At 56.0% G+C, this 24,343-nt stretch overlaps 5 protein-coding genes across 9 annotated transcripts; 1 reads left to right on the top strand and 4 right to left on the bottom strand.

Moving 5' to 3' along the window:
* Positions 1-1,179: 1,179 nt before the first annotated feature.
* Positions 1,180-4,488, top strand: LOC134155564 (protein brambleberry-like). Of its 5 annotated transcripts, none has more exons than XR_009961624.1 (10): positions 1,180-1,401; positions 2,080-2,161; positions 2,242-2,331; positions 2,424-2,591; positions 2,664-2,846; positions 2,933-3,035; positions 3,302-3,363; positions 3,535-3,641; positions 3,861-3,984; positions 4,116-4,199. XR_009961624.1 is itself a non-coding variant. In XM_062602873.1 (10 exons), the coding sequence occupies exons 1-10, from the start codon at positions 1,201-1,203 to the stop codon at positions 4,243-4,245; spliced, it is 1,188 nt and encodes a 395-aa protein (XP_062458857.1). In that variant the 5' UTR covers positions 1,180-1,200; the 3' UTR covers positions 4,246-4,488. The 5 variants fall into 5 exon arrangements, 4 of the variants coding, with proteins under 4 accessions (XP_062458857.1, XP_062458856.1, XP_062458858.1 ...); XM_062602873.1 differs by having other exon boundaries at positions 2,424-2,588; positions 3,920-3,984; positions 4,116-4,488; XM_062602872.1 differs by having other exon boundaries at positions 3,920-3,984; positions 4,116-4,488.
* An 85-nt stretch (positions 4,489-4,573) lies between these two features.
* Positions 4,574-9,410, bottom strand: GFUS (GDP-L-fucose synthase). The gene is made up of 11 exons (XM_062602876.1): positions 9,251-9,410; positions 8,009-8,170; positions 7,814-7,928; positions 7,461-7,589; positions 7,314-7,387; positions 6,419-6,552; positions 6,230-6,294; positions 5,980-6,046; positions 5,823-5,902; positions 5,542-5,641; positions 4,574-5,019 (listed from the first exon to the last, which is right to left on the bottom strand). The coding sequence occupies exons 2-11, from the start codon at positions 8,155-8,157 to the stop codon at positions 4,964-4,966; spliced, it is 969 nt and encodes a 322-aa protein (XP_062458860.1). The 5' UTR covers positions 8,158-8,170; positions 9,251-9,410; the 3' UTR covers positions 4,574-4,963.
* A 6,351-nt stretch (positions 9,411-15,761) lies between these two features.
* LOC134155568 (feather keratin 1-like) lies at positions 15,762-16,638 on the bottom strand. Its single transcript, XM_062602880.1, has 2 exons — positions 16,385-16,638; positions 15,762-16,143 (listed from the first exon to the last, which is right to left on the bottom strand). The coding sequence occupies exon 2, from the start codon at positions 16,121-16,123 to the stop codon at positions 15,809-15,811; it is 315 nt and encodes a 104-aa protein (XP_062458864.1). The 5' UTR covers positions 16,124-16,143; positions 16,385-16,638; the 3' UTR covers positions 15,762-15,808.
* Positions 16,639-19,517: 2,879 nt separating this feature from the next.
* Positions 19,518-20,294, bottom strand: LOC134155567 (feather keratin 1-like). The gene is made up of 2 exons (XM_062602879.1): positions 20,144-20,294; positions 19,518-19,932 (listed from the first exon to the last, which is right to left on the bottom strand). The coding sequence occupies exon 2, from the start codon at positions 19,910-19,912 to the stop codon at positions 19,598-19,600; it is 315 nt and encodes a 104-aa protein (XP_062458863.1). The 5' UTR covers positions 19,913-19,932; positions 20,144-20,294; the 3' UTR covers positions 19,518-19,597.
* A 3,280-nt stretch (positions 20,295-23,574) lies between these two features.
* LOC134155566 (feather keratin 1-like) lies at positions 23,575-24,317 on the bottom strand. Its single transcript, XM_062602877.1, has 2 exons — positions 24,200-24,317; positions 23,575-23,979 (listed from the first exon to the last, which is right to left on the bottom strand). Exon 2 carries the CDS (start codon positions 23,957-23,959, stop codon positions 23,645-23,647), a length of 315 nt encoding a protein of 104 aa, XP_062458861.1. The 5' UTR covers positions 23,960-23,979; positions 24,200-24,317; the 3' UTR covers positions 23,575-23,644.
* Positions 24,318-24,343: the final 26 nt, after the last annotated feature.

Below are 24,343 nucleotides of genomic sequence, written 5' to 3'. Positions count from 1 at the left end.
CTCCTCCCCTTATCCCCATCCCTTCCATCCTCCTCCCTTTATCCCCATCCCTTCCGTCCTCCTCCCTTTATCCCCATCCCTTCCGTCCTCCTCCCTTTATCCCCATCCCTTCCGTCCTCCTCCCTTTATCCCTCTCCCTTCCATCCTCCTCCCTTTATCCCCATCCCTTCCGTCCTCCTCCCCTTATCCCCATCCCTTCCATCCTCCTCCCCTTATCCCCATCCCTTCCGTCCTCCTCCCCTTATCCCCATCCCTTCCATCCTCCTCCCTTTATCCCCATCCCTTCCATCCTCCTCCCTTTATCCCTCTCCCTTCTGTCCTCCTCCCTTTATCCCCATCCCTTCCATCCTCCTCCCTTTATCCCTCTCCCTTCTGTCCTCCTCCCTTTATCCCCATCCCTTCCATCCTCCTCCCCTTATCCCTCTCCCTTCTGTCCTCCTCCCTTTATCCCCATCCCTTCCGTCCTCCTCCCCTTATCCCCATCCCTTCCATCCTCCTCCCTTTATCCCCATCCCTTCCATCCTCCTCCCTTTATCCCCATCCCTTCCATCCTCCTCCCTTTATCCCCATCCCCTTCCATCCTCCTCCCTTTATCCCTCTCCCATCCTCCTCCCTTTATCCCCATCCCTTCCATCCTCCTCCCTTTATCCCCATCCCTTCCATCCTCCTCCCTTTATCCCCATCCCCTTCCATCCTCCTCCCTTTATCCCCATCCCTTCCATCCTCCTCCCTTTATCCCCATCCCTTCCATCCTCCTCCCTTTATCCCTCTCCCTTCCATCCTCCTCCCTTTATCCCCATCCCTTCCATCCTCCTCCCTTTATCCCCATCCCTGCCATCCTCCTCCCTTTATCCCTCTCCCTTCCATCCTCCTCCCCTTATCCCTCTCCCTTCTGTCCTCCTCCCTTTATCCCCATCCCTTCCATCCTCCTCCCTTTATCCCCATCCCTTCCATCCTCCTCCCTTTATCCCCATCCCTTCCGTCCTCCTCCCTTTATCCCTCTCCCTTCCATCCTCCTCCCTTTATCCCCATCCCTTCCATCCCCATCCCTTCCATCCTCCTCCCTTTATCCCCCTCACCACTCCAAGCTTGGGCTGCCCCTTATACCCCTGTGTGTACCAGGCTTGTCCTTGTATTTGGGGTTTCACCTCCCAGCCTTTGGGTCCCGTCACCCCCCCCCCCCCCAGATCACACCCCATTATGCTGCTGCCCTGGAGCTGCTGGGCTCTGCTGCTCCTCTGCACCACAGCCAGTTTGTTTGGGTGGCTGGGCCTCAGCACTCTCCAAGAGGAGGTGAGGACCCCCCCAGGTGTCCACTTGGAGGTGACCCCAAGGGATGAGCAGCCCCAGGACGAAGCCTCACTCAGGGTCCCATCACCCCCGGACTCCAGTGCCCATCAGGTGTGGTTGTGAGGCTTCCGCTCCACGATTGGGTACTCCCTTTGCCAGATGTGGGGTGCCCTGTGTTGGTATGGGATGGGTTTGGGGGTGAAGGCCAAGTGCTGGGGTGTCCTTACACTGTTTCTCTTTATTTTGCACCCAAACCCAACCCCTTTTTAGCCCTCATCACCTTGGCTGTGCTGGCAGCACCCATGGGTGACTCCAGTGCTGCCATCATGGTGCAGCTCCAGTTGTCCCACAGCAACCTCAGTGAGAAGGAGGTACCCGAGCTGCTGGTGAACCTGTTCCTTGTAGCTGCAGAGCCTGAGGAGCACCCAACCACCTCTGCTCAGCCTCCCCTCCTCATTTTGGGTCAAAACCAGCCCTATTTAGTCCATTTCCCCTGTTGCAGATACAGGTTTCCACTACCAACCCCCTTCCCACCTCCATTCTTCCTTGCTTCCAAAGGCTTTTCCCAAGTCTCTTTCCTCAGTGCCATGGGATGGAGGTTCAACACCGGGGGCTCATTTTGGGATGCCCATGGGGACAGCCCCTGTTGTACATGGGCATCGCCACGGGGGGCTGTGGAGCCACATCCCATCATCGCCACGCCGACGTTGACCTCGGGAGGGGCAGGGGAAGCCACCGGATGGGGGTCTGCAACCATGTCTGGAGACCCCCATCCACCACAACCTGCAGGAGCCGGTGCAGGATGAGACCCTCAGCAGCAGCGAGCAGCACCGGCTGGCCCAGCTCGTGGAGGACATCACCCAGAGGATGGGTAAGAGCCATCAGCAGGATGCTGCTTCATCCCTGTGTCCCGCTCTGGGGACCAACCCAACCTCTTGTGCATCCCTATAGGGCGGATGAGCATCCGTGCGGCTCCAGGCCAGCAGGTTGTCCTCTCCAACGATGAGCAGCAAAGAGCTCAGGATGCCTCTTCCAAACGAGGTGGGAGCGTGGCAAACCCCATTCCCAGCTTATTTTTGCACCAGGATACCCCTGGATGCAGCTTCTCCAGCTCATCCCAGCTCCACATGCAGAGGGCAACCTGGACCTTCTCCTGACTGAGCAGCGCCGGTCGGAGGAGCTGATGGAGAAGGTGCAGAAGCTCAAGGAGAGCCTGGTGCTGATGCTGGCAGCTGTGAAGGATGCACAGAACCAGATGGAGAACCACCTACAGCACGTCCACAGCACCCTCAACCCACGTGGTGAGGTGGGGATGGGTGCTGGAGCATGGATGGGTGCTGGTGGGTACCAAGCTCTTGCTCCTTGTCCCACAGGTCAGAGCTCAAGTGTCATCTCCACCTGCATCCTCTATGTCTCCTACTTCATGCTGCTGGTCTCACTACTGGTTCCCACGCTGCCCCGTGTCATCATCCTCCTCCTCTTCCTCATCTCCAGCGCCCTCAGTGGGGTCCTCAGCATCGCAGAGCTCTCCAGCCTCCTGGCCCTTGCTCTGGCAGGTGGGGATGGATGTTGGGAGGGCATGGTTGGGGATACATCAACTTGGGGGTGCTCTGTCCTCTCCCACCCCCTCTGTTCCCCACAGGGCAGTGGCTGGTGGCAGTTTACAGTGGTGGTGCTGTGCAGGCACCATGGTTGCTGCTTCTCCAGGAAGAACCCCATCACTGGCTCAACTACACCCCAAACAGGTAGGAGATGGTTGGGGGGCATGGGCACAGCATCCTTAATTGCTGTTAGGCCCCATCGTTGGTGTCCCATCCTGCTGCCACCATTGGTCCCCAGGAACAGACAGGACACATCTTGGTGGCTTGTCTGCAGCTTCTGGCCACCTCATTCCACTTCCCTGCCCTATTTCTGCCCAAAGGAGGGTGTGGGGAAGTTGGAGACAGGGGTCATGATGGTGACACGGAAGGACCAAGGTGACGGGGCTCTGGTTTTCCTCCTCCCCACGTAGGCAGTGTGGAATGAAGCTGCTGCAGGAGGAACTGGACACGGTGGAGATGAGCTGCCTGCAAGGTGAGAGTGTCCAGGCAGGAGGACATGGGAGAGATGACCATGAGGTGGGGAGGGCGCTGGGGTCTGAAGCTCCAGCGTGTCCCCATCCTGTGCTGGGTCATGTCTGTGTTTCCCTGCTGGCCTGGGCCCAGCAGTGATGGGAGTGTCAGCACCAATGCCATGTTCCTGCAGAGCCAAGCCCGGAGCAGCCCTCAGCCATGGCAGGGGACCTCCCCAGCACAGCAGGACACACGTCACCCCCCCATGGGGGCTGGAGGACAAAGCTGAGCTCGAGGAGGGTAAGTGTGGGGTGGGATGTACCCAGGTGGGGCCAGACCCTGCTCTTGGGGTCCCCTTGAGGGTCAGGTCCTCATCACGACCATACTCGTGGGTGCAGGACACCCCATTGGGAGAGGGGCCAGGGCTGGGGACAAGACACACAGGGACAAACTTTGGGTGGAAGGGGGTGTCCTGTACGATCCATGTGTCCTCAGGGGACAAAGGGACATCTCCTGCAGGACAAGGCTGTCAGCGGGGATGGAGGATGCCCTGTCTAAACCCCTTCTTCTCCAAGCAGGAGATGCTGGAGGTGTCCGTGGGCACTGGGAAGCACTGGGAGCCCAAACCCTGCAGCCCAAGCAAGTCCAGTGGCATGTGAGTCCCATCCATAGAGGACATCCCTTATCCAGGGCCACCAGGGGTTGGTGTCATTGTCAGTGACCTGACACTGGGGGGACAACCCTGCTGGGGAGGCTTTTTGGGGTGCTGATGAGTCTCTCCTCTGCTGTTAGGTCCTTGCTGTCCCCACGGTCCCTATGCCAAGGGCTCACCAGGGCCGGGCAGCGATGCCAGAAGAAAGCCATCCCTGGCCAGGACTTCTGCCATGTCCATGCCATTGGTTGAACCTCATGCAGCAGCTTGGTCATGGGCTCATCTCCCCATGTTTGACCCTCTACTCCTTCCCAGAGGGGTTTTAAACCCTCTTTTGGCTCTTCCAGGTCCTGCTGGAGAGCACGTGGTGGTGCTCAGGACCCTGAAGGTGCCATTTGACGTGGGTATGGGACTGTTCTGCAGAGCAGATGTTCCTCATCCCACCACTTTTAACCTATTTCATCCATTTTAATAAATGCCCTATTTACAGCTGGAGCTTCCCCCATTCTGGTGTCCCCCCATTCTGACGCTGGGGCTTTGGGATCATCTGCATGGGCCAAAACCAACAGCAAAGGCCTGGTTGCCATTCCTGTGCCAGAGGAACCCTGATCCCCTTCCCTTTATTACAGCCTAATTACAGCTAATTAGTAGTGTAACCCATTAGACCTCAGCCAGAGCCACCAGCTTCTTGGACACAGCCAAGGTGGTGGCTCCACTTGGTTGCTACCATCGAGTCTGGGGTCCCAGCACCTTTTGGGGTGCCCAAACCTTCTTTCCACCTGCACTGAGCATCCCACACTGCTCCCAGCAGGAGGTGGGACCATGGTGGCTTCACAGTGGGCTCTGGTGGCCCTTTTGTACTTTGGAAATGTCACTGTGTTGTGTCCCCCCCCGCCCCCAGCCCTGTCCTCTGCCCCAGCAAAGGACAACCCTGAGTTGAAGAGGATGATGCCGGCGCAGCATTGACCCATCACTTCCTGGCATTGGCGTAGTTGGTGCTGAACCAGGCACAGGTCTCCTTCACGGCTGGGAGGGAGAAGATGGAATAGGTTTGGGATTGGGAATGCAGTTTGGGCATGGAATGGTTTGTGTTAAAGCTCATCCAGTTCCAGCCCCCTGCCATAGGCAGGGACACCTACCAGTAGAGCAGCTTGCTCCAAGCCCAGTACAACCTGGCCTTGAACATTGCCAGGGATGGGAAATCTACCACCTCTTTGAGCAGCCTGGTCCAGTGTCTCACCACCCTCACCACAAACAATTTCTTCCTCTTTTAGTTTAAAACCACTAAAAAAGCCAGGCTGGATGGAGCTTGGAGCAACCAAGGTGTCCCTCCCCATGGTAAGGGATTGGAAGTAGATGAGCTTTAATGTCCCTTCCAATCCAACTCATTCTATAACCCATTCCCTTTGTCCTACCACAACAGGCCCTACTACACAGTCTGTCCCCATCTTTCTTATAAGCCCCCACTGAAAGGATGGTCTACCCTGATGCCACCAAGGGTAACTGTGGTGGGTAGGACCTCAGTGTTTCATGGAGACCCCATCTCACCTTGCCTGAAGGGTGTGAACTGGAAGCTGGGCAGGTAGCGCCGTAGCTTGGCATTGCTGGCTGTCTTCTTGAACTGCCCATCGGCCTTGGTGGTGTCAAACTGGGATAGGAAGGGTTAAGGGGAAAGAACAGGTCTTGCTTTGTCCCACTGTGTCCTATGGGAGGGATGCTCTGGACCACAGCATCTTTCCTAGAGCCCTATGGATGCTGGTGGAAAGTGAGGTGCTGCCCATGCTGCAGCAGCCCCACGAACAAGGGGTCCAACCTGTGGTGAAGGATACAAGAAGCTCTCCCCTGAAGTCCATGGCCTCCACAACAGCTTCTGCTGCCTCCCTGATGGACACTTCATCTTCTTCGCCCACTGTGGAGATGGGCATGATTGAGGCTGGTGGCCCCATCCTCTTGCGAAGGGGTTGAGGGGGGATTATGGGGTCTTACCTGACAAGATGATGGGTTCCACCTCATCGTATTCCCGTAGGACCCAGAGAAAAAGCCTGGCCAGGTCCTGTGGAAGGGCAAATGGTTCTTAGGGGGTGTCTATTGCCCCCAGCCCTCCCATCACAAGAGGACCAAGCCCTGAGGACGGCCAACGCTGCCCAGGACAACCCAGGTGGACTCCAATGGTCCCCTAAGCCCCATACCCTGCCCTCCCCAAGCCATGGGAGGAGAGTGGTCCCCAAGGCCATACCAGGGAGTAGATGAACTGTCTCCTGGGCTTGCCTGTGCCCCAGATGGTCAGAGCAGAGCCATTCTCTGTAGGAGGAAGGGAGAGCAAGTCCATGAGCATCAGAGCCACCTCCATTCATCCCAGCTACCCTGCAGAGCAGATAGGAGGGGAACCCCCCCAAAAAGCCGTAAGCAGTCCTGCTGCACTCACGTTTAGCCAGGTAGACCTTGTGGATGAGCCCTGGCAAGACGTGGCCATCCTCGATGTTGAAGTTGTCATGTGGTCCAAAGACATTGGTGGGGATGACGGCAGTGAAGCGGCAGCCGTGCTGCTCGAAGTAGCCCCTGGGTGAGAGGAGGGGAGGTCAAACAACTGTGGTCACCCCCCTCCAGCATGGAGCTGTCTCCAGAAGCACAAAATGATTTGGGTTGGAAGGGACCTTAAAGCTCATCCAGCTCCAACCCCTGCTACAGGCAGGGACCCCTTCCACTAGAGCAGGGTGCTCCAAGCCCCTGTGTCCAACCTGACCTTGAACACTGCCAGGGATGGGGCAGCCACAGCTTCTCTGGGCACCCTGTGCCAGTGCCTCAGCACCCTCACAGTAAAGAACTTCTTCCTTATCTCCAACCTGAACTTCCCCTGTTTCAGTCTGAACCCATCACCCCTTGTCCTATCACTCCAGTCCCTAATGAAGAGTCCCTCTCCAGCATCCCTGTAGCCACCTTCAGACACTGGAAGCTGCTCTGAGGTCTCCACGCAGCTTCTCTTCTCCAGGCTCAACAGCCCCAGTGTTCTCAGCCTGGCTCCATACAGGAGGTGCTCCAGCCCCTGAGCATCCTCGTGGCCTCCTCTGGACTTGCTCCAACAGCTCCATGTCTTTCTGATGTTGAGTACCCCAGAACTGCACACAGTGCTGCAAGTGGGGTCTCACAAGAGCAGAGTAGAGAGGCAGGATCATCTCCTTTGACCTGCATCTCTATGTGCCGAGCCCAGGTTATCTCCCCCAGCTCTGTTCAATTACTGGGAATCCCATGGAATTCCCTTTGCCCTGATAACTGATGGGTGCTTACATCCTACAAGGGCTCTCCTATCTGTTCCCTCATACCTGTTCTGGATGTCAATCATCCTCTTGGCATAGGAGTAGCCAAAGTTGGAGCTGTGAGGTGGCCCGTTGTGAATCTGGGGATGACAGAGCAGAGTTAAGCAGGGCAGGGACCTCTTCAGGGCTGTGCATGGTGCAGGAGATGCTCACCATGGTCTCATCAATGGGATACGTTGTCTTGTCCGGGAAGATGCAGGTGGAAAGGCAGGAGACCACCTTCTGCACCCCTGTCTCATACGCTGAATGCAGGACGTTGTCGTTGATATGGATGTTTCTCCTCTAGGGATGGAGGCGAGTGTGAGATCTGTGGAGTGAGTCCACCAAATCCAAGCTCTGTGCTCCCCACAACCCTGCACCCTATGGGTAATAACCCATAAGCAGCTCCAGAAACCAGAGGAGACCTGGTTTAGCCATTGGAGCAGATCAAGCCATGTCTCTATGTCCCACCTCGGGGCTGCAGCACCCCCAGGGACCCTGATAGTGCCCATTCCCTGGGTGCTCACCCAAAAATCCAGGTTGTAGCGGATGTTTTTGAAGAGACCTCCAACCATTGCAGCCAGATGGATGACATGGGTGGGCTTGTGCTGCTCAAACAGGGCCTTGGTCTCTGTGGCGCTCCTGAGGTGGGAGATGTTGGGGTTCAGTGGGGTCAGTGGAGGAGATTGGAGGCTTCCCAAGGGAAAACCCCATCAACTCACGTCAAGTCGGCGTCTCTGGAGGACACAAAGATCCACTCCTCCTCCGGCCGCCCCTCTCCATCAGCCACCACCTTCTCAATGGCTTTCCCCACCAAGCCAGTGCCACCCGTCACCAGGATGCGTCTGGCCGCCGGCTCCGTCACCTCCATCGTGGCCAAAACCCTATGTGGAATAGAGGGGAAATAAGCTGGGGTCACCTTGAGCGTCCTGGCTATGGACCACCGAGCTCACCCCCACTCTGGTGTGGGCACCTATGAGCATCATGCCCACGGGATCAATTTTAGGTGGCCCTTTACCCTCTTCTTCAAGCCCAAGCAGGAAGGAAAGAGGAAGAGGGGAGCCTGGCGGTGCCGGGGCGGCAGAAACTCGTCAGCTCTGGTTGCTAATGAACGAGCTGGTTGGTGGCCCCACGGGCTCCTCCTGTGGAGGTGGCACCTGGGCTGGAGCCAGATGCTGCCACGTTGTGACACACAGCACTGCCCGGCCTCCAAAAAGGGAGGCTCACCCAACACACCCCATGCATGGGTCCCAGGTCTGCACCCCAGGTCTCCCCCTGCACCTCAAATCTCAGGTCTGCACCCTAACCCCCCCCCCCGTACCCCAGGCCTGTGCTCCAGTTCTCCTCCTGTAACCCAGGAATGAGGCCTGAACCCCAAATCTCCCCCTGCACCTCAAATCTCAGGTCTGCACTCAGGTCTGCACCCCGTATCTCCCCTGCACCCCAACTCCCAGGTCTGAATCCCATGTCTCCCCTGCACCCCAACTCCATGCCTGCACCCCACATCCCCCCTGCACCCTAAACCCCAGGTCTGCACCCTAGAAATCCCCTTCACCCCAAACCCCAGGTTTGCACCCCACACCTCCCCCTGTACCCCAGATCCCAGGTCATCATTCAAGTTTGCACCCCACAACTCCCCTGCACCCCACACTCCAGGTCTGCACCCAGATCTGCACCCCACAACTCCCCTTCATCCCAAACCCCAGGTCCGCACCCCATATCTCCCCTGCACCCCAAACCTCAGCTATGAACCCCACATCTCTCCAAACCCCAGCTCTGAACCCCGTATCTCCCATGCACCCCAAACTCCACGTCCGCACCTCACTCCTTCCCACCCCCCATCCCCGCCCCCCCATCCCTCCCCTCCGGGGGCCCCCCATCCCTGCACCCACCGAGTACTCCCGTGGTGGTAGGGGGGGTGCCCACCGAAACGCTCCTTGGTGGGGCGAGGACCTCCGTCTCACCCCGGAACGGGGCTCGGCTGGATTCGGCTCCGTTCGGCTCCCCGGCAGCGCTCGGCTGGATTCGGCTCCGTTCGGCTCGGAGCCTCAGCTCCGTTCGGCGGAGCTCGGCTGGGCCCGGAAGGGCTTGACTGGGCTCGGTCCGGAGGGGCTCGGCTTTCTCGGCCCGTTCGGCTGCACTCGGCTGAACTCGGCTCGGCTCGGCTCTTCGCAGCTGTGCTCGGCAGCACTTCCTGCTGCCGTTACCGGGCGCCGCCGCTCGGCTGCTCGGGAAATGGAGTCCTCGACAGGGAGCACGGGGACCGGCCGCAGCATCGGGACACACCGGGACCGGCCACAGCACCGGGGACACAGCGGGTCCGGCCACAGCATCGGGACACACCGGGTCCGGCCACAGCACCGGGGACACCGTGAGCACCGGGACCGGCCACAGCATCGGGACACCGTGAGCACCGGGACCGGCTACAGCGTCGGGACACCGTGAGCACCGGGACCGGCTACAGCGTCGGGACACACCGGGACCGGCCACAGCACCGGGGACACACCGGGACCGGCCACAGCACCGGGGGCACAGCGGGTCCGGCCACAGCATCGGGACACACCGGGACCGGCCACAGCATCGGGACACCGTGAGCACCGGGACCGGCTACAGCGTCGGGACACACCGGGACCGGCCACAGCATCGGGACACACCAGGACCGGCCACAGCTTCGGAACACACCGGGACCGGCTACAGCGTCGGGACACACTGGGACCAGCCACAGCATCGGGACACACCGGGACCGGCCACAGCATCGGGGCACCGTGAGCACCGGGATCTGCTACAGCGTCGGGACACACCGAGACCGGCCACAGCATCGGGACACACCGGGACCGGCCACAGCATCGGGACACACCGGGAGCACCGGGATGTGCTACAGCGTCAGGGCACACCGGGACCGGCCCCAGCACCGGGAACACCGGGACCTGCCACAGCATCGGGACACACCGGGACCGGCTACAGCACACAGCATCGGGACACACCGGGACCGGCTACAGCATCGGGACACACCGGGACCGGCTACAGCGTCGGAACACACCAGGACCGGCTACAGCACCGGGGACACCGTGAGCACCGGGATCTGCTACAGCGTCGGGGCACACCGGGACCGGCTACGGTGCCGGGAACACCGGGACCTGCCACAGCATCGGGACACCGGACACACCGGGACCTCCATCAGCACCGGACACACCGGGACCTGCCACCGAGCCGGAGACACAGGGACCTGGGAAGGGAAAGGCAATGGGAAGTGGGGAAAGGGAAGGGAGTGGAAAGGGAAAGGGAATGGGAAGGTGGCAGCGGGAAGGGGGTGGCGGTTCCCTTCTCTCCTCGCTAACACAAAGGGCTCATCAAAAGGGAATTCGATGGGAAAAGGTTTACTCATCTGTAATGAACTTAAACTGAGATTAAAAACGACCCGAGTTTTCCTGATGGGGGGTGTGTGTGTGACTGGGTCGCTCCAAGCCCCATCCAGTGTGACCCTGAACACTTCCAATGGTGGGGCATCTGATAGATGAGCCAGGGCAATGGAAAAGGCTGAGGAAGATGTTACAGGTGCTATTGGGAGCTTCCTGCAGCTTCCCAGGAGCTTTGGGCACTACTTAGGGATAACCCTTTTTGGCTGAGCTCAGCTGGGCAGGTCTTCTGCATGCCCCAAACCAGAGGACAGCCCAGGAGCTTGCAGCAGGCAGGGTAAAGCTTGGCCAGATCCCATCACCACCAGAGAAACGCTGCTTCATGACGTGTGGTTTCCATAATGAAGCTTCCTTGTGGGTGACCTTTTTTTGGATTCCAGCCCCACTCCCTGCTCTGCCTTCCCCATTTCTCTGAGGAAAGTGGGGCAGATGGGTATGAACTGCCTGGATGCAGCCTATCCCAGCGTGGAATGTGAGGATGCCGTATGGTTGTGGTTGAGCTCCAGGAACCCAGGTGAGACACACCAGCTCTAAGCATCCCTCTCCCACTTGGATTCCAGTTCTATGGCTGTTTTCCAGGTCATGTGCCTCCCTCCATTCTGGCTTTGGTCCATTTTATCCCAAGCAGCTGAGCTCCCACCAGTTTCCATAGGGATTGTGGGTTGCTCCCCACCAACATGCAGCCTCTTGGCAATGGGGACAGGCTTGCAGAGCCCCAAAGGGGAAGGCTGGGGTGGGAAGGGGAGCGATGGCCACAGCTTTTCCTTGCTCTTGCTGACATTGGGTGGTTTCTCATAGTGAATATGGAGAATTTCTGACTTGGGCTGGAACAAGAATGAGTCTGACTCCTTGGAGACTCATAGTTCATGGGACTAGGAGGAGCTGCTGTGCAAGAACATCCTCACCATCATCACATTAGGTTCTGCTGAGTCCAGTCCTCTTGAAGGAGGGAGACAAGGGGAAAGTCCACATGTGGCTGCAACCACAATGGGGTTTGGGTGCTTGTTTGAGACATGGGTCCGGGCTGCATGGCCGAGAGTCCCATTAGGACCTGTTTCACATCCCTCCTGCTGCCTGCCTAACTTAGGGTCTCCTAAGGATGGCGCAGCCAAACAGACCTGGATCCCCAGGGTGGATGGGGGAGGCATGTGCTGGTGCTGGGCAGAGGGGAACGTGGCTGTGAGCCTCCTCCCAGTGCTCCCTTGAACCCGTCTGAGCTGACTGTGCCCAAAATAAGCAGCTTTGGAGCAAGTTTGGGCTGAGACACGCTTTGAAGCATGAGGCAGACATCCCTCCGGGCCTGACTGCTCGGGCATGTCGCAGGGCTGCAGGGAGGTGAGATCCTACTACCCGTTCCAGTCTGAGGGCTGATGTCAAGCTGGATAGAATCCAAAGGGAACAACTATGGCTCATAAGAGCTGCTATTCCTTGGCTTTGTTTTCTGTTGGTTATACATGAAGAGGAGCTGAATCAAGCTCCTCAATGAGGCTGCATCAAAAGGAGTGTGAGCAGCAGGTTGAAGGAGGTGATCCTGCCCCTCTGCTCTTGTGAGACCCCACTTGCAGCACTGGGTGCAGTTCTGGGGGTCCTCAACATCAGAAAGACATGGAGCTGTTGGAGCAAGTCCAGAGGAGGTCACGAGGATGATGAGGGGCTGGAGCACCTCCTGTATGGAGCCAGGCTGAGAACATTGGGGCTGTTCAGCCTGGAGAAGAAAAGCTGCATGGAGACCTCAGAGCAGCTTCCAGTGTCTGAAGGGGGCTGCAAGGCTGCTGGAGAGGGACTCTTCATCAGGGACTGCAGTGATAGGACAAGGGGTGATGGGTTCAGACTGAAACAGGGGAAGTTCAGGTTGGAGATAAGGCAAAAGTTCTTTACTGTGAGGGTGCTGAGGCACTGGCATAGGGTGCCCAGAGAAGCTGTGGCTGCCCCATCCTTGGCAGTGTTCAAGGCCAGGTTGGACACAGGGGCTTGGAGCACCCTGCTCTAGTGGAAGGTGTCCCTGCCCATGCAGGGGGTGGAACTGGATGAGCTTTAAGGTCCCTTCCAGCCCAAACCATTCTATGATTCTATGACTATTTCAGTGCTACCAATAGCCCTGGAGACTGTGAGTTCCTGTCTCAGCCCAGAGCTCACGTGTTTTGCAGGAGCATTTTATAAAGTGAGAAATAAAAGCAACAATGGAGAAGACAGACTGATGATAACTCGTGATCTTTGGTACCCAAAGATCTGACACTGAGGGCCCCGGCTGGAAGGAAGAGAGGTAGGAGGGTGGCACAAGTGACTATCACCACACCACCAGCTCCTTTGCCATGCAGCTCCACAGAGCCCCATCTTCACAGCAGAGCAGGGTCACAGGCTTGTTCCTTCACCTTGTCCCCATTGCCTCATGCAGGGCCTCGTTGAGCCAAGGTGAGGAGCACTGTGACCTCACACTGGGGGCTTTCTGTGTGACCTCAGAGCAGAGGGATGGTGGCTTGGGGGCCCCTGCAGAGGTGGTCCAGAGACTCTGCAGCAGGGAGGAAGAGCGGTCTGAAGACCTCCTGCACTGCTGGACCCTGCATTGAAGAGGGGCTGGTGGCCTGAGCATCCCCCTAGCGATCATTTGTGGACACCATAGCAAGGTGAGACCATGGCCTGGGAACTCTGGTGTGTGTGGAATGGGGACCATGCAGCCAGAAAATCAGTATAACAAGGACCCACATCTGGGTCAGAGGAAGACTCCAGAGCAAGGAGGATGCTGAACTGGGCACCCTGCATGAGATACCAATGGTAACTGCAGCAAGGGGAGGAATGGACACTCTGCTGATCCCTGGTGAACATCACCTGGAGTTCTGTGTCTAATTCTGGGCTCCCCAGAGAAAGACATGAAATTCATGGAGCAAGTCATGGTGCCTGGGAGCAGTTCCATGGACTGCATGCCCTCATATCATGAAGAACATCAAGAGGTAGTTTCTGGCAAAGTAGAGGCTGTTGAGTTTGAAAGGTCAAAGGCCTGGTGCTGATGGCATTTGTTAGGGCGGGCAGTAAGCAGGGCCAAAGCATTGAAGAGGTTTGGTGTTGTCAGTGAGGTCATCCCGTGGCACTTGTGTGCTGTGGATTGGAGGTGCCTTGTGAAGAGCAGGACCCATGTCCTCGCAGCCCTCTCAGGCTGGTCTGGGCTTTGGAGCTGTGCTGGCCGTGAGGGCTGCCCCTTCCATCACATTGAGTCCCTCCCCGCCTTGTTGCCAGGTCACTAAGTCTGTCTTCAGGCCTGTCCTTTCTGGATGAGCTCTGTTGGTGTCTATATGTCCTTTGAGTTTGTGAGGTTTTAGCTGGTTGTGGTGGGACCTCAGAGCAGAGGGATGGTGGTTGGGGGCCCCTGCAGCTGGGTGAGGCTTGGATGCAGGAGAAGTTTATTGATGAAGAAAATGGTGAAAAGGCAGGAGAGCCAAGGGAAACAGTGTAACCTAAAAGTAGGGCAACCATCAGCTGGGTCCCCTGTGTGTAGCAGGTGTTGCCTGAATCGTGAGGTTTTTGTGTCCCACAGAGGGAGCAGTGCACTAGAGATTCCCAGTGGGGTTTAGGCTGTGAGATAGTGTTTGAAGTGGACTAGATCAGAATGAGAAGTGCAGAGAAGGAATTTGGAGAGTAGGTATCTCACCCTGCAGCAAGGGGTGGAATGGACACTCTACTAATCCCTGGTGAGCATCAGCTGGAGTTCTGTGTTGAGTAGAAGAGAGACATGGAGCTCCTGGAGCAAGTTGTGGTGCCTGGGAGCAGTTCCAGTAGGCTGGGAGAGAACTCATGCCCCTCATTGTGAAGAAGATCTGGAGGTACATTCTTAGAAAGTAGAGGCTGTTGAGCCTGACCTCATTCCCACAGAAGGTGACAGAAGAAACCTTCCTGGAGAGCAGTGCCATGCCCAGCAAGGTCAGGGTGACGGGCTGTGGTTTAGGTGTGGATTTTGGGAATGGAAATTGTCCTTGACCAACCTCTGTGTCTTCTCTGTTGAAGCCACTGGGTGTTGGCAGAGGTTAGAGCAGTGTCTATTGCTGAGCTGTCCTTGAAGGAAGCCTTTGTCACTGTCTCCCATTACACGCTCCTTGTAAGCAGAGAAAGTCTGGGTTGTGAAAGAGCCCTGTGAGGAGGACTGCAAAGTGGCTGAAGGGCTGAGCCCAGAGGCTTGTGGTCAGTGGCAAGACAAGAGGCTGTGGGCACAAGGGAAAAAAAGGTGAAATTCCATGGGCAAAGAAGGAAATCCTTTTTTAGTGTAAGGAAGGTCAATGAGTGGAAGAGGTTGTGAAGTCTCCAAGGTGGAAGCTACTGACAACCCAACTGTCCATGTCTAAGACACGCTGCTGTAGCTGGACACCCTAGCTACTAACTCTAACTTGAGTTAGTCAAGTGTGTGCTGGTAGTCAAGGTATGCAGAGGGGAGCGTTATCACATCAAATCATTTCTTTGAGCCAGTGGATGGGCATGTGTCATGTTCTGGAAGGCCTCCACCTGCCACTGTGTATTGTTGTTGGGTGTCCTGGCATTTATCCTAGGAGATGACTAGTGGCCCTTTTCCACCAAACCTAATGGCCTGTAGAGACCTGACTTTTGATTGGTGAAGGTGGAGGATCCTTGGTAAAAGAAAGGAAGAGGAGGCTTTTCAGGCTGGGATGCAGGAGGACTTTATTGAGGAAAAAGGGTTGAGAAGTCAGAATCACCAAGTGGAAGAAAGAGGATCTGATGTGCAGGTAGAGTGACCATCTGTCAAGGTCTTCTGCTTGCAGAAGACTATGCCAGAGTATCAAGGCCTTCCTACTTTGCAGAAGGAGCAGATCCCTGAAGTTTCCCCCAGTGTTTTCTGCCTTTGAGATGTTTTTAATAGCAGAAAGTACTGAACATCACCAAAGGAATGATGCACAGAAAGAAGTGTAAAAAGAGGAGGATCTATGCGATATGATGCAAAGAGGCTGGTCTGGCCCCCAGCCCTGCTTCCTCTCCTGGTACCTTGAGATTAGAAGCTGTTGTGGGCAGGTCCACTCATCAAAACCAGCAGAGACATGCATCTCCAGTCCATGTCTTTGCTTCTTGAATGTATGTGAGTGGTTTCATGCGTGTTGTCAATGGCCCTTAGCAGATGTTGCAGCCTCTTCCTGTGCCGTAGCAGCCCAGGCCTCCGAAGCCGTAGCCAAGGCCGTAGCCGAAGCCCCCAGAGGAGACGGGCACTCCCTGGGCGCTGAGGACGTTGCCCACGGCAGCGGATGAGGAGGATCCGACGGCGGTGCTCTGGGGGAAGGAGCTGAGGATGGGTCCTGGCAGGGTGACCAGCACGGTGGAAGGCTGGATGACGACGCGGGAGTCCTCGCACTGCCTGACACAGGGCTCGTTGCAGCTGTTGGCCAGCGGGGTGGGTCCGCAGGGGCGGCAGAGGTCGTAGCAGGCCATGTCTGTGGTGTGGAGGGGCCCTGGCAGGGGAGGGGAGAGGAGAGGAGAGGAGAGGAGAGGGGAGAGATTGGAAGAGAGGGTGTTGGGAGAGCGGAGGGCGGGGGGTGCGAGGGGCGGTGGTGCAGGAGGGCGAGGCAGTGGGGAGGCTGGTGTGGGGCTGTGGGGCTGGGGAGGCGTGAGGGGTGCTGAGGCTGGGGCAGAGCGTGCTGGAAGAGCCGGGGCAGGGGGGCAGGAGCAGAGGGCAAGGGGCTTGAGGCTCACCTTGTTGAGCGCGCAGGAGAAGGCGTCAGCAGAGGCGAGTGAGGGACAGAGGCTCTGGGCCGGCTTTTATGCTGGTCCCCGAGGGGCGGGACAGCCTTTGCGCATGGCAGCATTTGTCAGCAAGCAGCTGGTGCGTGCCACAGCCTGGCAAGTCATGAGCTGGGGCGTGTTCTCCTTCCCACAACGCTCCCTTGGCATGTCCTCCTGTTGGGACGTGTCCATCTGGCCCTGGCGGCAGCCTTGAAGTGCAAATATTAAAGGCCAAAGTCTTGGTGTTGACGGCGCGTTTCATGACACTTGGCAGAACATGCAACCAAAGCATTAAGAGGTGGGTTTCTGTGAGTGAGGTCATCTCTTAGCACTTTTGTGCTGTGGTTTGTGGGTGCCTTGTGAAGAGGTTTCCCATGTCCTCGTAGCCGTGTCAGGGCAGGGCAGTTTGCAACAGCAGGCTGTGTTCCTGGAAACTGTGCTTGAGATCTGGTTATTCCTGTGATGTGGGGAGCACTTCCAATCCGTCCAAAAGTTTGTCTTGGCCCAATTTTAGTGCTACCCTCTTTTACGAGTGGCACGTTTGCAGCCTGGCCTCTGGTTTGATGAAGTGCTTGATGTGGGGCACCTTGTAAGGAGACCACCTTTGTAAGGGTGTTCTACTTTGAAATGATGAGTTTTGTGGACAAGGAGAGTGCTGCTCTGTTGTTTACCTCAGTATTCCTGCAAAACCTTTGATGCTTTCTCCCCTTGCATGGTCATGGGGTGTGGGGTCACCTGTGTTTGTGGGCAGTTGGCTTGAGTGCTCTCTCAGCAGGTTTAGAGATGATGCAAAATGTGGAGAGAGACTGAGATGCTGGATGGTTGTGCCATGATGTAGAGGGAACGGGAGGTGCTGGAGGATGGGCAGATAGGAATCTCCTGAAGTTGAACAGGAAGAAATGTAAAATTTTCCATGTAGGGAGGAATGGCTCCTGTTGTCAGAACGTACTGGAGCCTGAGATGCTGGAAAGCAGCTTTACTGAGTAGAGCTTTGTGGGGCTGGTGGAGAACAAGCTCAGGATGGTGCAGCAATGCACCCTTGCAGCAAAACACACCAAGATTCTACATCTTGAAGCCTTGAAGTGCAAATAATAAAGGCTGAATACTTGGTTTTGCTGGTGCATTTCAGGACAGCTGGCAGTTCATGCAACCAAAACACTGAAGAGATGGGTTTCTGTGAGTGAGGTCATCTCTTCGCACTTTTGTGGTGTGGTTTGTGGGTGCCTTGTGAAGAGGGGACCCCATGTCCTCACAACCCTGTCATCCTTTTCTGGGCTTTGGAGCTGTGCTGGCTGCGAGGAGCTTCCCTTTCTTTTGTGTTCAGTCTCTCCTCACCTTGTTGGCGGGTCAGCAAGCCTGGCTTTGGGCCTTTCTCATTGGGTGAGTTCTGTGGGTGTCCTGGTGCCCTTCTGCCTGTGAGGTTGTCACTGGCTCTAGTGGGTTTAGGTGGAAATGTTTTGGTAGCCATTGGGCTGCTGTGTTGGTTCTGTGTGAAGATGCCAGAAGCTTTTTCCAAGTCCAATAGAGACTGTGGGAAAGGCACAGATAAGTTCGTGGAGGGCTATTTCCTGTGGAAGAGGCCCCATGATGGAGCAGGGGAAGAGTGTGAGGGGGACGGAAGAGCAGAGACAGTGTGGAGTGAACTGACCACAATTCCCATTCCCATCTCTCTGTGCTGTTTTGCACAAGGGAGTAAGTAATTTGGAAGGGAAGATGAACCCTGAAGAAGGGAGAGGTTGGGGGAAGGTGTTTTAATAATTGTTTTTATTTTCCTTAATTCTACTTTGACTTTTGATAAATTAATTTCACTGAGTCAAGTCTGTTTTGCTGGTGCTGGGACGTGGTGAGTGATCTCCATGTCCTTGTGTCTACTTAGGATATTCTTCCCCTACCCGATTGAGGAAGAGGAGTGATAGAGCCAGTCACTGAGCACTTGTTGCCCAGCCAACCTCAAATCACCTCAGAGCCCCATCTTCACAGGACAACAGGGTTACAGGCTTGTTCCTGCACCTTGTTCTGAGTGCCCCATGCAGGGCTCCATTGAGCCTATGTAAGGAGGATTGTGACTTCACACTGGGGGCTTTCTGTGTGACCTGAGAGCAGAGGGATCTTGGCTTCGGGTCCCCTGCAGATTTGTTCCAGAAACAGAGCAGCAGGGAGGATGATCCGTCCAGAGACCCCCTGCACTGTTGGGCCTGCAGTGACGAGGGGCTGGGAGCCACGTAAGCACCTCAGCAAGGCATCATTTGTGGACCCCATAGTAAGGTGAGACCATGGCCTGGGGACTCTGACATGGCTGGAATGGGGAAAAGGCAGCCAGAAAGTCAGTGTAACAGGAAAACACACCTGACTCAGAAGAGGATCCCAGAGCAAGAGAGTGGAGACCAGTGCACCCTGCATGAGATACCCATGGTCCTCGCAGCAGTCGGTAAGAGGGCCATGAGTTCCTTTGTGGTTGGCCCTGGGACCCTATCCAAATGTTCTCATGAGCCTGGGGTGACTCCATAAAAGTCGTGCACAGGGGAGCAATGTCATGTTCAGTGCTTTCTTTGAGACAGTAATGGGCTTGTGTCATGTTCTGGAAGGCTTCCACGGGTCGGTTTGCTTGTGGTGGCATATTTCATAGGGAAATCTTCGTGGCCCTTGTTCACTCACCCCGATGGCCTGTTGAACCCTGGCTTTGTGCTGCATGAAGCTGGAAGAGCCATGGTAAAAGAATAGGAGAGGAGGCATCAAAGGCTTGAATGCAGAAGAACTTTATTGTGACAAGAGTGAAAATGTAAAATCATAAGGTGGTAGAGAGCGGGTCTGAGGTGCAAGTAGGACGACCATCCCCTGAGGTTTCCTGTTTACAGTGGATTTTGACAGAGCACTGTGGTCTTGCTGGCCTGAATTGGGAGGACCCCACTAAAGGTCCCCTGAATCTTTCTTAGCTTGTGAGATGCTGTTTGTGGCTCACAGTACTGGACATAGCAGATGGCTGACACACGGAAGGAAGTGAGAGGAGGAGGTCCATGGGGCATGTTACCAGGCAACACAGGCTCTGCTTAATTTCTTGGTACCTAGAGAGTAGAACCTGTGGACAGCAGATAGATGTGTCAGGAGCAGTGTGGATGTGCATCCTCAGTCCTTTGTGTTGCTTCCAGGGTGTTGTTGCTGTTGTCAGGGTGTTGTCAATGGCCCTTAGCAGATGTTGCAGCCTCTTCCTGTGCCGTAGCAGCCCAGGCCTCCGAAGCCGTAGCCAAGGCCGTAGCCGAAGCCCCCAGAGGAGACGGGCACTCCCTGGGCGCTGAGGACGTTGCCCACGGCAGCGGATGAGGAGGATCCGACGGCGGTGCTCTGGGGGAAGGAGCTGAGGATGGGTCCTGGCAGGGTGACCAGCACGGTGGAAGGCTGGATGACGACGCGGGAGTCCTCGCACTGCCTGACACAGGGCTCGTTGCAGCTGTTGGCCAGCGGGGTGGGTCCGCAGGGGCGGCAGAGGTCGTAGCAGGCCATGTCTGTGGTGTGGAGGGGCCCTGGCAGGGGAGAGGGGAGAATGGAAGTGTGTGGGGAGAGCGGAGGGCGTGGGGGTGCGAGGGGCGGTGGTGCAGGAGGGCGAGGCAGTGGGGAGGCTGGTGTGGGGCTGTGGGGCTGGGGAGGCGTGAGGGGTGCTGAGGCTGGGGCAGAGCGTGCTGGAAGAGCCGGGGCAGGGGGGCAGGAGCAGAGGGCAAGGGGCTTGAGGCTCACCTTGTTGAGCGCGCAGGAGAAGGCGTCAGCAGAGGCGAGTGAGGGACAGAGGCTCTGGGCCGGCTTTTATGCTGGTCCTGGAGTGCCCGAGGGGGCTGAGACAGTCTTTGTGCATGACAGCATGTTTGTGCAAGCAGCTGGTGCATGTCAGATCCTTGCAAGCAATTAGTTGTGGTTGTGTTTTCCTTCCAAGAATTCTGGAAGTTCATGTCCTCCTGTTGAGGACGTGTCCTTCTGGCCCTGGCGGCAGCTTTCAAGTATTAGAGACCAAAGGCTTGGTGTTGATGGTGCATGTCAGGGCATTTGGCAGAACATGCAACAAAAGTATTGGAGTGATGGGGGTGTCATCATTGATGTCATCCTGTGGCACTCATGGCTGTGGTTTGTGGCTGGGTTATGAAGAGGGGGCCCCATGTCCTTGCAGCCCTGGGGCTGTGCTGGCTGTGAGAGGCTGCCCCTTCCATTGCATTAGGTTCCTCCCTGACTTGCTGCCAGGTCACTAATCCTGTCCGTAGGCCTGTCCTTTCCTGTTGGGTGAGCTCTGTGGGTGTCGTGGTGCCTTTTTATGCTTGTAAGTTTGTACTTGTGATGGATTCACCTGAGAAGGTTCTGTTAGAAGTTGCAAGAAGCTTCCCCCATGTCTCAAACAGCCTGTTTGAAAAACGCGCGTTGAGTAAGTTCATGGAACGCTGTTTCCCTTGGGAGTCCAAGATGGAGAAAAGAAAGAGTGTGAGGACCAAAGAGGATTAGCAACAATGTGTGTTGAACTGAGTACAACTCGCATTTCAAATCCACATTTACGGCTTTGGGGAAAGGAATATGTAATTCATGAGGGAAGGAGAACCTTGAAGAAGGTTTGGGGAAGGCGTTTCAAGATTTGGTTTTATTTCTCTTAATTCTACTCTGACTTTGTTGGAAATTAATTTAACTTTGATAAATTATATTAATTTCCCAAGTGCAGTCTGTTTTGCTGCCACTGGAGTGTTCTCCTGCCTGTGAGTGATCTCCATGACCTTATCTTAGTTTGGGAGCCTCCCCCTTCCATTGCGTTAGCTTCCTCCCTGACTTGCTGCTACGTCAGTAGTCCTGTCTGTAGTCCTTTTCTTTCCTTTTGGGTGAGCTCTATGGGTGTCCTGGTGCCTTTTTATGCCTGTAAGGTTGTACTTTTAATGGGTTCACATGCGAAGGTTCTGTTAGAAGATGCAAGAAGCTTCTGCCATGTCTCAAAGAGCGTGTTTGAAGAGCACACGCTGAGCAAGTTCATGGAGCTGTTCCCTTTGAAGGGAGTCCAAGATGGAGGACGGAAAGAGTGTGAGGACCAAAGAGGATTAGCAACAATGTGTGTTGAACTGACTACAACCCCCATTTCTCATCCCCATTTGTGCCTTTGAGGAAAGGAATATATAATTGCCCTGGGTTCAGCAGTAGCAGTCATTTTTCTCCTTCTTGGTAGCTGGTGCAGTGCTGTGTTTTTTCTTTCGGCCTGGGAACAGAGCTGATAACAATGATGTTTTGGTCTGGCCAAGGACTTTGTGAGCCTCATGCTCTGCCAGGGAGGAGGGGAGGCTGGGAGGAAGCAGAGAAATGACACCTGACCCAAGCTAGCCAAAGAGGTATTCCATACCACAGGCACGTCATGCCCAGGATGGAACTGGGAGTTACCCAGAAGGGGTGGCACTGCAGCGTTGGACGAGGTATCGGTCGGTGCTTGGTCGGGCTGGAGGGGCAAGTTATCGGTCGGCTGGTGCTGAGATGTTGTATTCTCTTCCCTTGCTATTCCCTTTATTATTATTATTATTGGTGGTCGCTGTAGTGATTTGTGTTATACCTTAGTTACGAAACTGTTCTTATCTCAACCCATGGGAGTTGCATTCTTTTCGGTTCCCCTCTCCGTCCCTCCAGGAGTAGGGGGAAGGAAAGGAAGAGGGAGGAAAGGGGGGGACTGAGTGAACAAGCTGTCTGGCTGGGTTTAAACCACAACAGTAATTCATGAGGGAAGGTGAATGTGGGGAAGGTGTTTCGAGATTTCTTTTTACTTCTCTTAATTCTACTCTTTTTGAAAATGAATTTAACTTTGATAAATTATATTAATTTCCCAAGCACAGTCTGTTTTGCTGCCACTGGAGTGATCTCCTGCTTGTGAGTGATTTCCATGACCTTATCTTAGTTCAAGAGCTTTTTGTCATATTGCTGTCCCCCTCTCCAGTTGAGGAAGAGGTGTGATAGAGCAGCTCGGTGAGCACGTGGTGCCCAACCAAAGTCTACCCACCACAGAGCCCCATCTTCGCAGCAGAGCTGGTCACAGACTTATTCCTGCACTTGTCCACAGTGCGTCGTGCAGAGACCCATTGAGCCAAGGTGAGGAGGACTGTGACCTCATACTGGTGTTTTCTGTGTGACCTCAGAGCATAGGGATGGTGGCTTGGGGTATCCTGCAGAGGTGGTCCAGAGACTTTGCAGCAGGGGGTATGATGGTCAGGAGACGTTCTGTGTGGGTCAGTGTTGGAGCCTGCAGGGAAGAGGGGCTGGTGGTTGGGGAACCTCCAAGGCAGCATTTGTGGACCCCACAGCAAGGTGATACCTTGGCCTGGGTACACTGGCATGTTTGGAATGGGGACCAAGCAGCCAGGTGGTCAGTGCAACATCGACCCACACCTGGGTCAGAGGAGGATCTCAGAGCAAGGAGAGTGGTGACTTGGGCATGCTCTATTGGCTATCCATGGTCATTCCAGCAAGTGGGGACCAGGCCATGAGTTCCTGTGTGGGTGGCCCTGGGACTTCACGCGAAAGATCTCATCAGTTTATGGTGACTCCATCAGAGGCGTTCTCATGGGAGTGTTGCCATGTTCAAGACTGGCTTAGAGCCAGCACTTGCTCAAACCTCTGTCACCTTGTGAAAGCAGCTCAGGTGCCTGTCTTTGTTGGTTGTGGTGGTATATTTCCCAGGAGAATTTTGGTGGCCTTTTTCACCCACACTGATGGCCTGTTGAGCCCTGGCTTTGTGCTGCATGAAGTTGGAAGAGCCATGGTAGAAGAATGGGGACGAGGTGTTGTGATGCAGAACTTTATTGAGACAAAAGCATGAAAATATACAGGCATAAGGAGGAAGAGAGGTGAGGTGCAAGTATGGTGACCATGCACTGAGGTCTTCTGCACCATAGAGAGCTCATAGGGTTTTACATAGCAGCTATTGCTAGGGAGCACCCATGTCTCCCCTGTGCATGGTGTAATCGTAACGCAGAGAAGGCTCGGTGCAGCAGAGAGGTTGGGACATATTAGAAGGGACAATGCAGAGAAGAAAGTGAGAGAAGAGGAGGAGGTCCATGGGCCTTGGTTACAGGCAGCCTGGTCGGGCCCCCTTCCCTGCTTGCTCTGTGCCACAAGGGAAGGAGCTGCAGAAGGTGAACTGGTGTGCCAGCATTACCCCAGACGTGTATCCTCAGTCCATGTCTTTGCTTCCAGAATGTACGTGAGTGGTTTCAGGCGTGTTGTCAATGGCCCTTAGCAGATGTTGCAGCCTCTTCCTGTGCCGTAGCAGCCCAGGCCTCCGAAGCCGTAGCCAAGGCCGTAGCCGAAGCCCCCAGAGGAGACGGGCACTCCCTGGGCGCTGAGGACGTTGCCCACGGCAGCGGATGAGGAGGATCCGACGGCGGTGCTCTGGGGGAAGGAGCTGAGGATGGGTCCTGGCAGGGTGACCAGCACGGTGGAAGGCTGGATGACGACGCGGGAGTCCTCGCACTGCCTGACACAGGGCTCGTTGCAGCTGTTGGCCAGCGGGGTGGGTCCGCAGGGGCGGCAGAGGTCGTAGCAGGCCATGTCTGTGGTGTGGAGGGGCCCTGGCAGGGGAGAGGAGAGGAGAGAATGGAAGAGAGGGTGTGGGGAGAGCGGAGGGCGTGGGGGTGCGAGGGGCGGTGGTGCAGGAGGGCGAGGCAGTGGGGAGGCTGGTGTGGGGCTGTGGGGCTGGGGAGGCGTGAGGGGTGCTGAGGCTGGGGCAGAGCGTGCTGGAAGAGCCGGGGCAGGGGGGCAGGAGCAGAGGGCAAGGGGCTTGAGGCTCACCTTGTTGAGCGCGCAGGAGAAGGCGTCAGCAGAGGCGAGTGAGGGACAGAGGCTCTGGGCCGGCTTTTATGCTGGTCCTGGAGTGCCCGAGGGGGCTGAGACAGTCTTTGTGCATGACAGCATGTTTGTGCAAGCAGCTGGTGC

The sequence above is a fragment of the Pezoporus occidentalis genome, unplaced genomic scaffold (assembly GCF_034315485.1).
Source record: "Pezoporus occidentalis ecotype Australia unplaced genomic scaffold, CSIRO_AGI_Poc_V1 ctg791, whole genome shotgun sequence".
NCBI classification, from domain to species: Eukaryota; Metazoa; Chordata; class Aves; order Psittaciformes; family Psittacidae; genus Pezoporus; species Pezoporus occidentalis.
This window is presented reverse-complemented; position numbering and strand designations above follow the sequence as displayed.

Excerpts from the sequence above, each read along its gene's own strand:
- GFUS (XM_062602876.1), bottom strand. The coding sequence starts at position 8,157 with ATGGAGGTGACGGAGCCGGCGGCCAGACGCATCCTGGTGACGGGTGGC. Across the intron at positions 7,929-8,008 it reads TCCAGAGACGCCGACTTGAC|GAGCGCCACAGAGACCAAGG; the intron begins GTGAGTTGATGG and ends CTCCCACCTCAG. Across the intron at positions 5,642-5,822 it reads ACTTCAGGGGAGAGCTTCTT|TTTGACACCACCAAGGCCGA; the intron begins GTATCCTTCACC and ends TTCCTATCCCAG.
- LOC134155568 (XM_062602880.1), bottom strand. The coding sequence starts at position 16,123 with ATGGCCTGCTACGACCTCTGCCGCCCCTGCGGACCCACCCCGCTGGCC.
- LOC134155567 (XM_062602879.1), bottom strand. The coding sequence starts at position 19,912 with ATGGCCTGCTACGACCTCTGCCGCCCCTGCGGACCCACCCCGCTGGCC.
- LOC134155566 (XM_062602877.1), bottom strand. The coding sequence starts at position 23,959 with ATGGCCTGCTACGACCTCTGCCGCCCCTGCGGACCCACCCCGCTGGCC.
- LOC134155564 (XM_062602872.1), top strand. The coding sequence starts at position 1,201 with ATGCTGCTGCCCTGGAGCTGCTGGGCTCTGCTGCTCCTCTGCACCACA. Across the intron at positions 3,364-3,534 it reads GGAGATGAGCTGCCTGCAAG|AGCCAAGCCCGGAGCAGCCC; the intron begins GTGAGAGTGTCC and ends ATGTTCCTGCAG. Across the intron at positions 3,642-3,919 it reads CAAAGCTGAGCTCGAGGAGG|GAGATGCTGGAGGTGTCCGT; the intron begins GTAAGTGTGGGG and ends TTCTCCAAGCAG.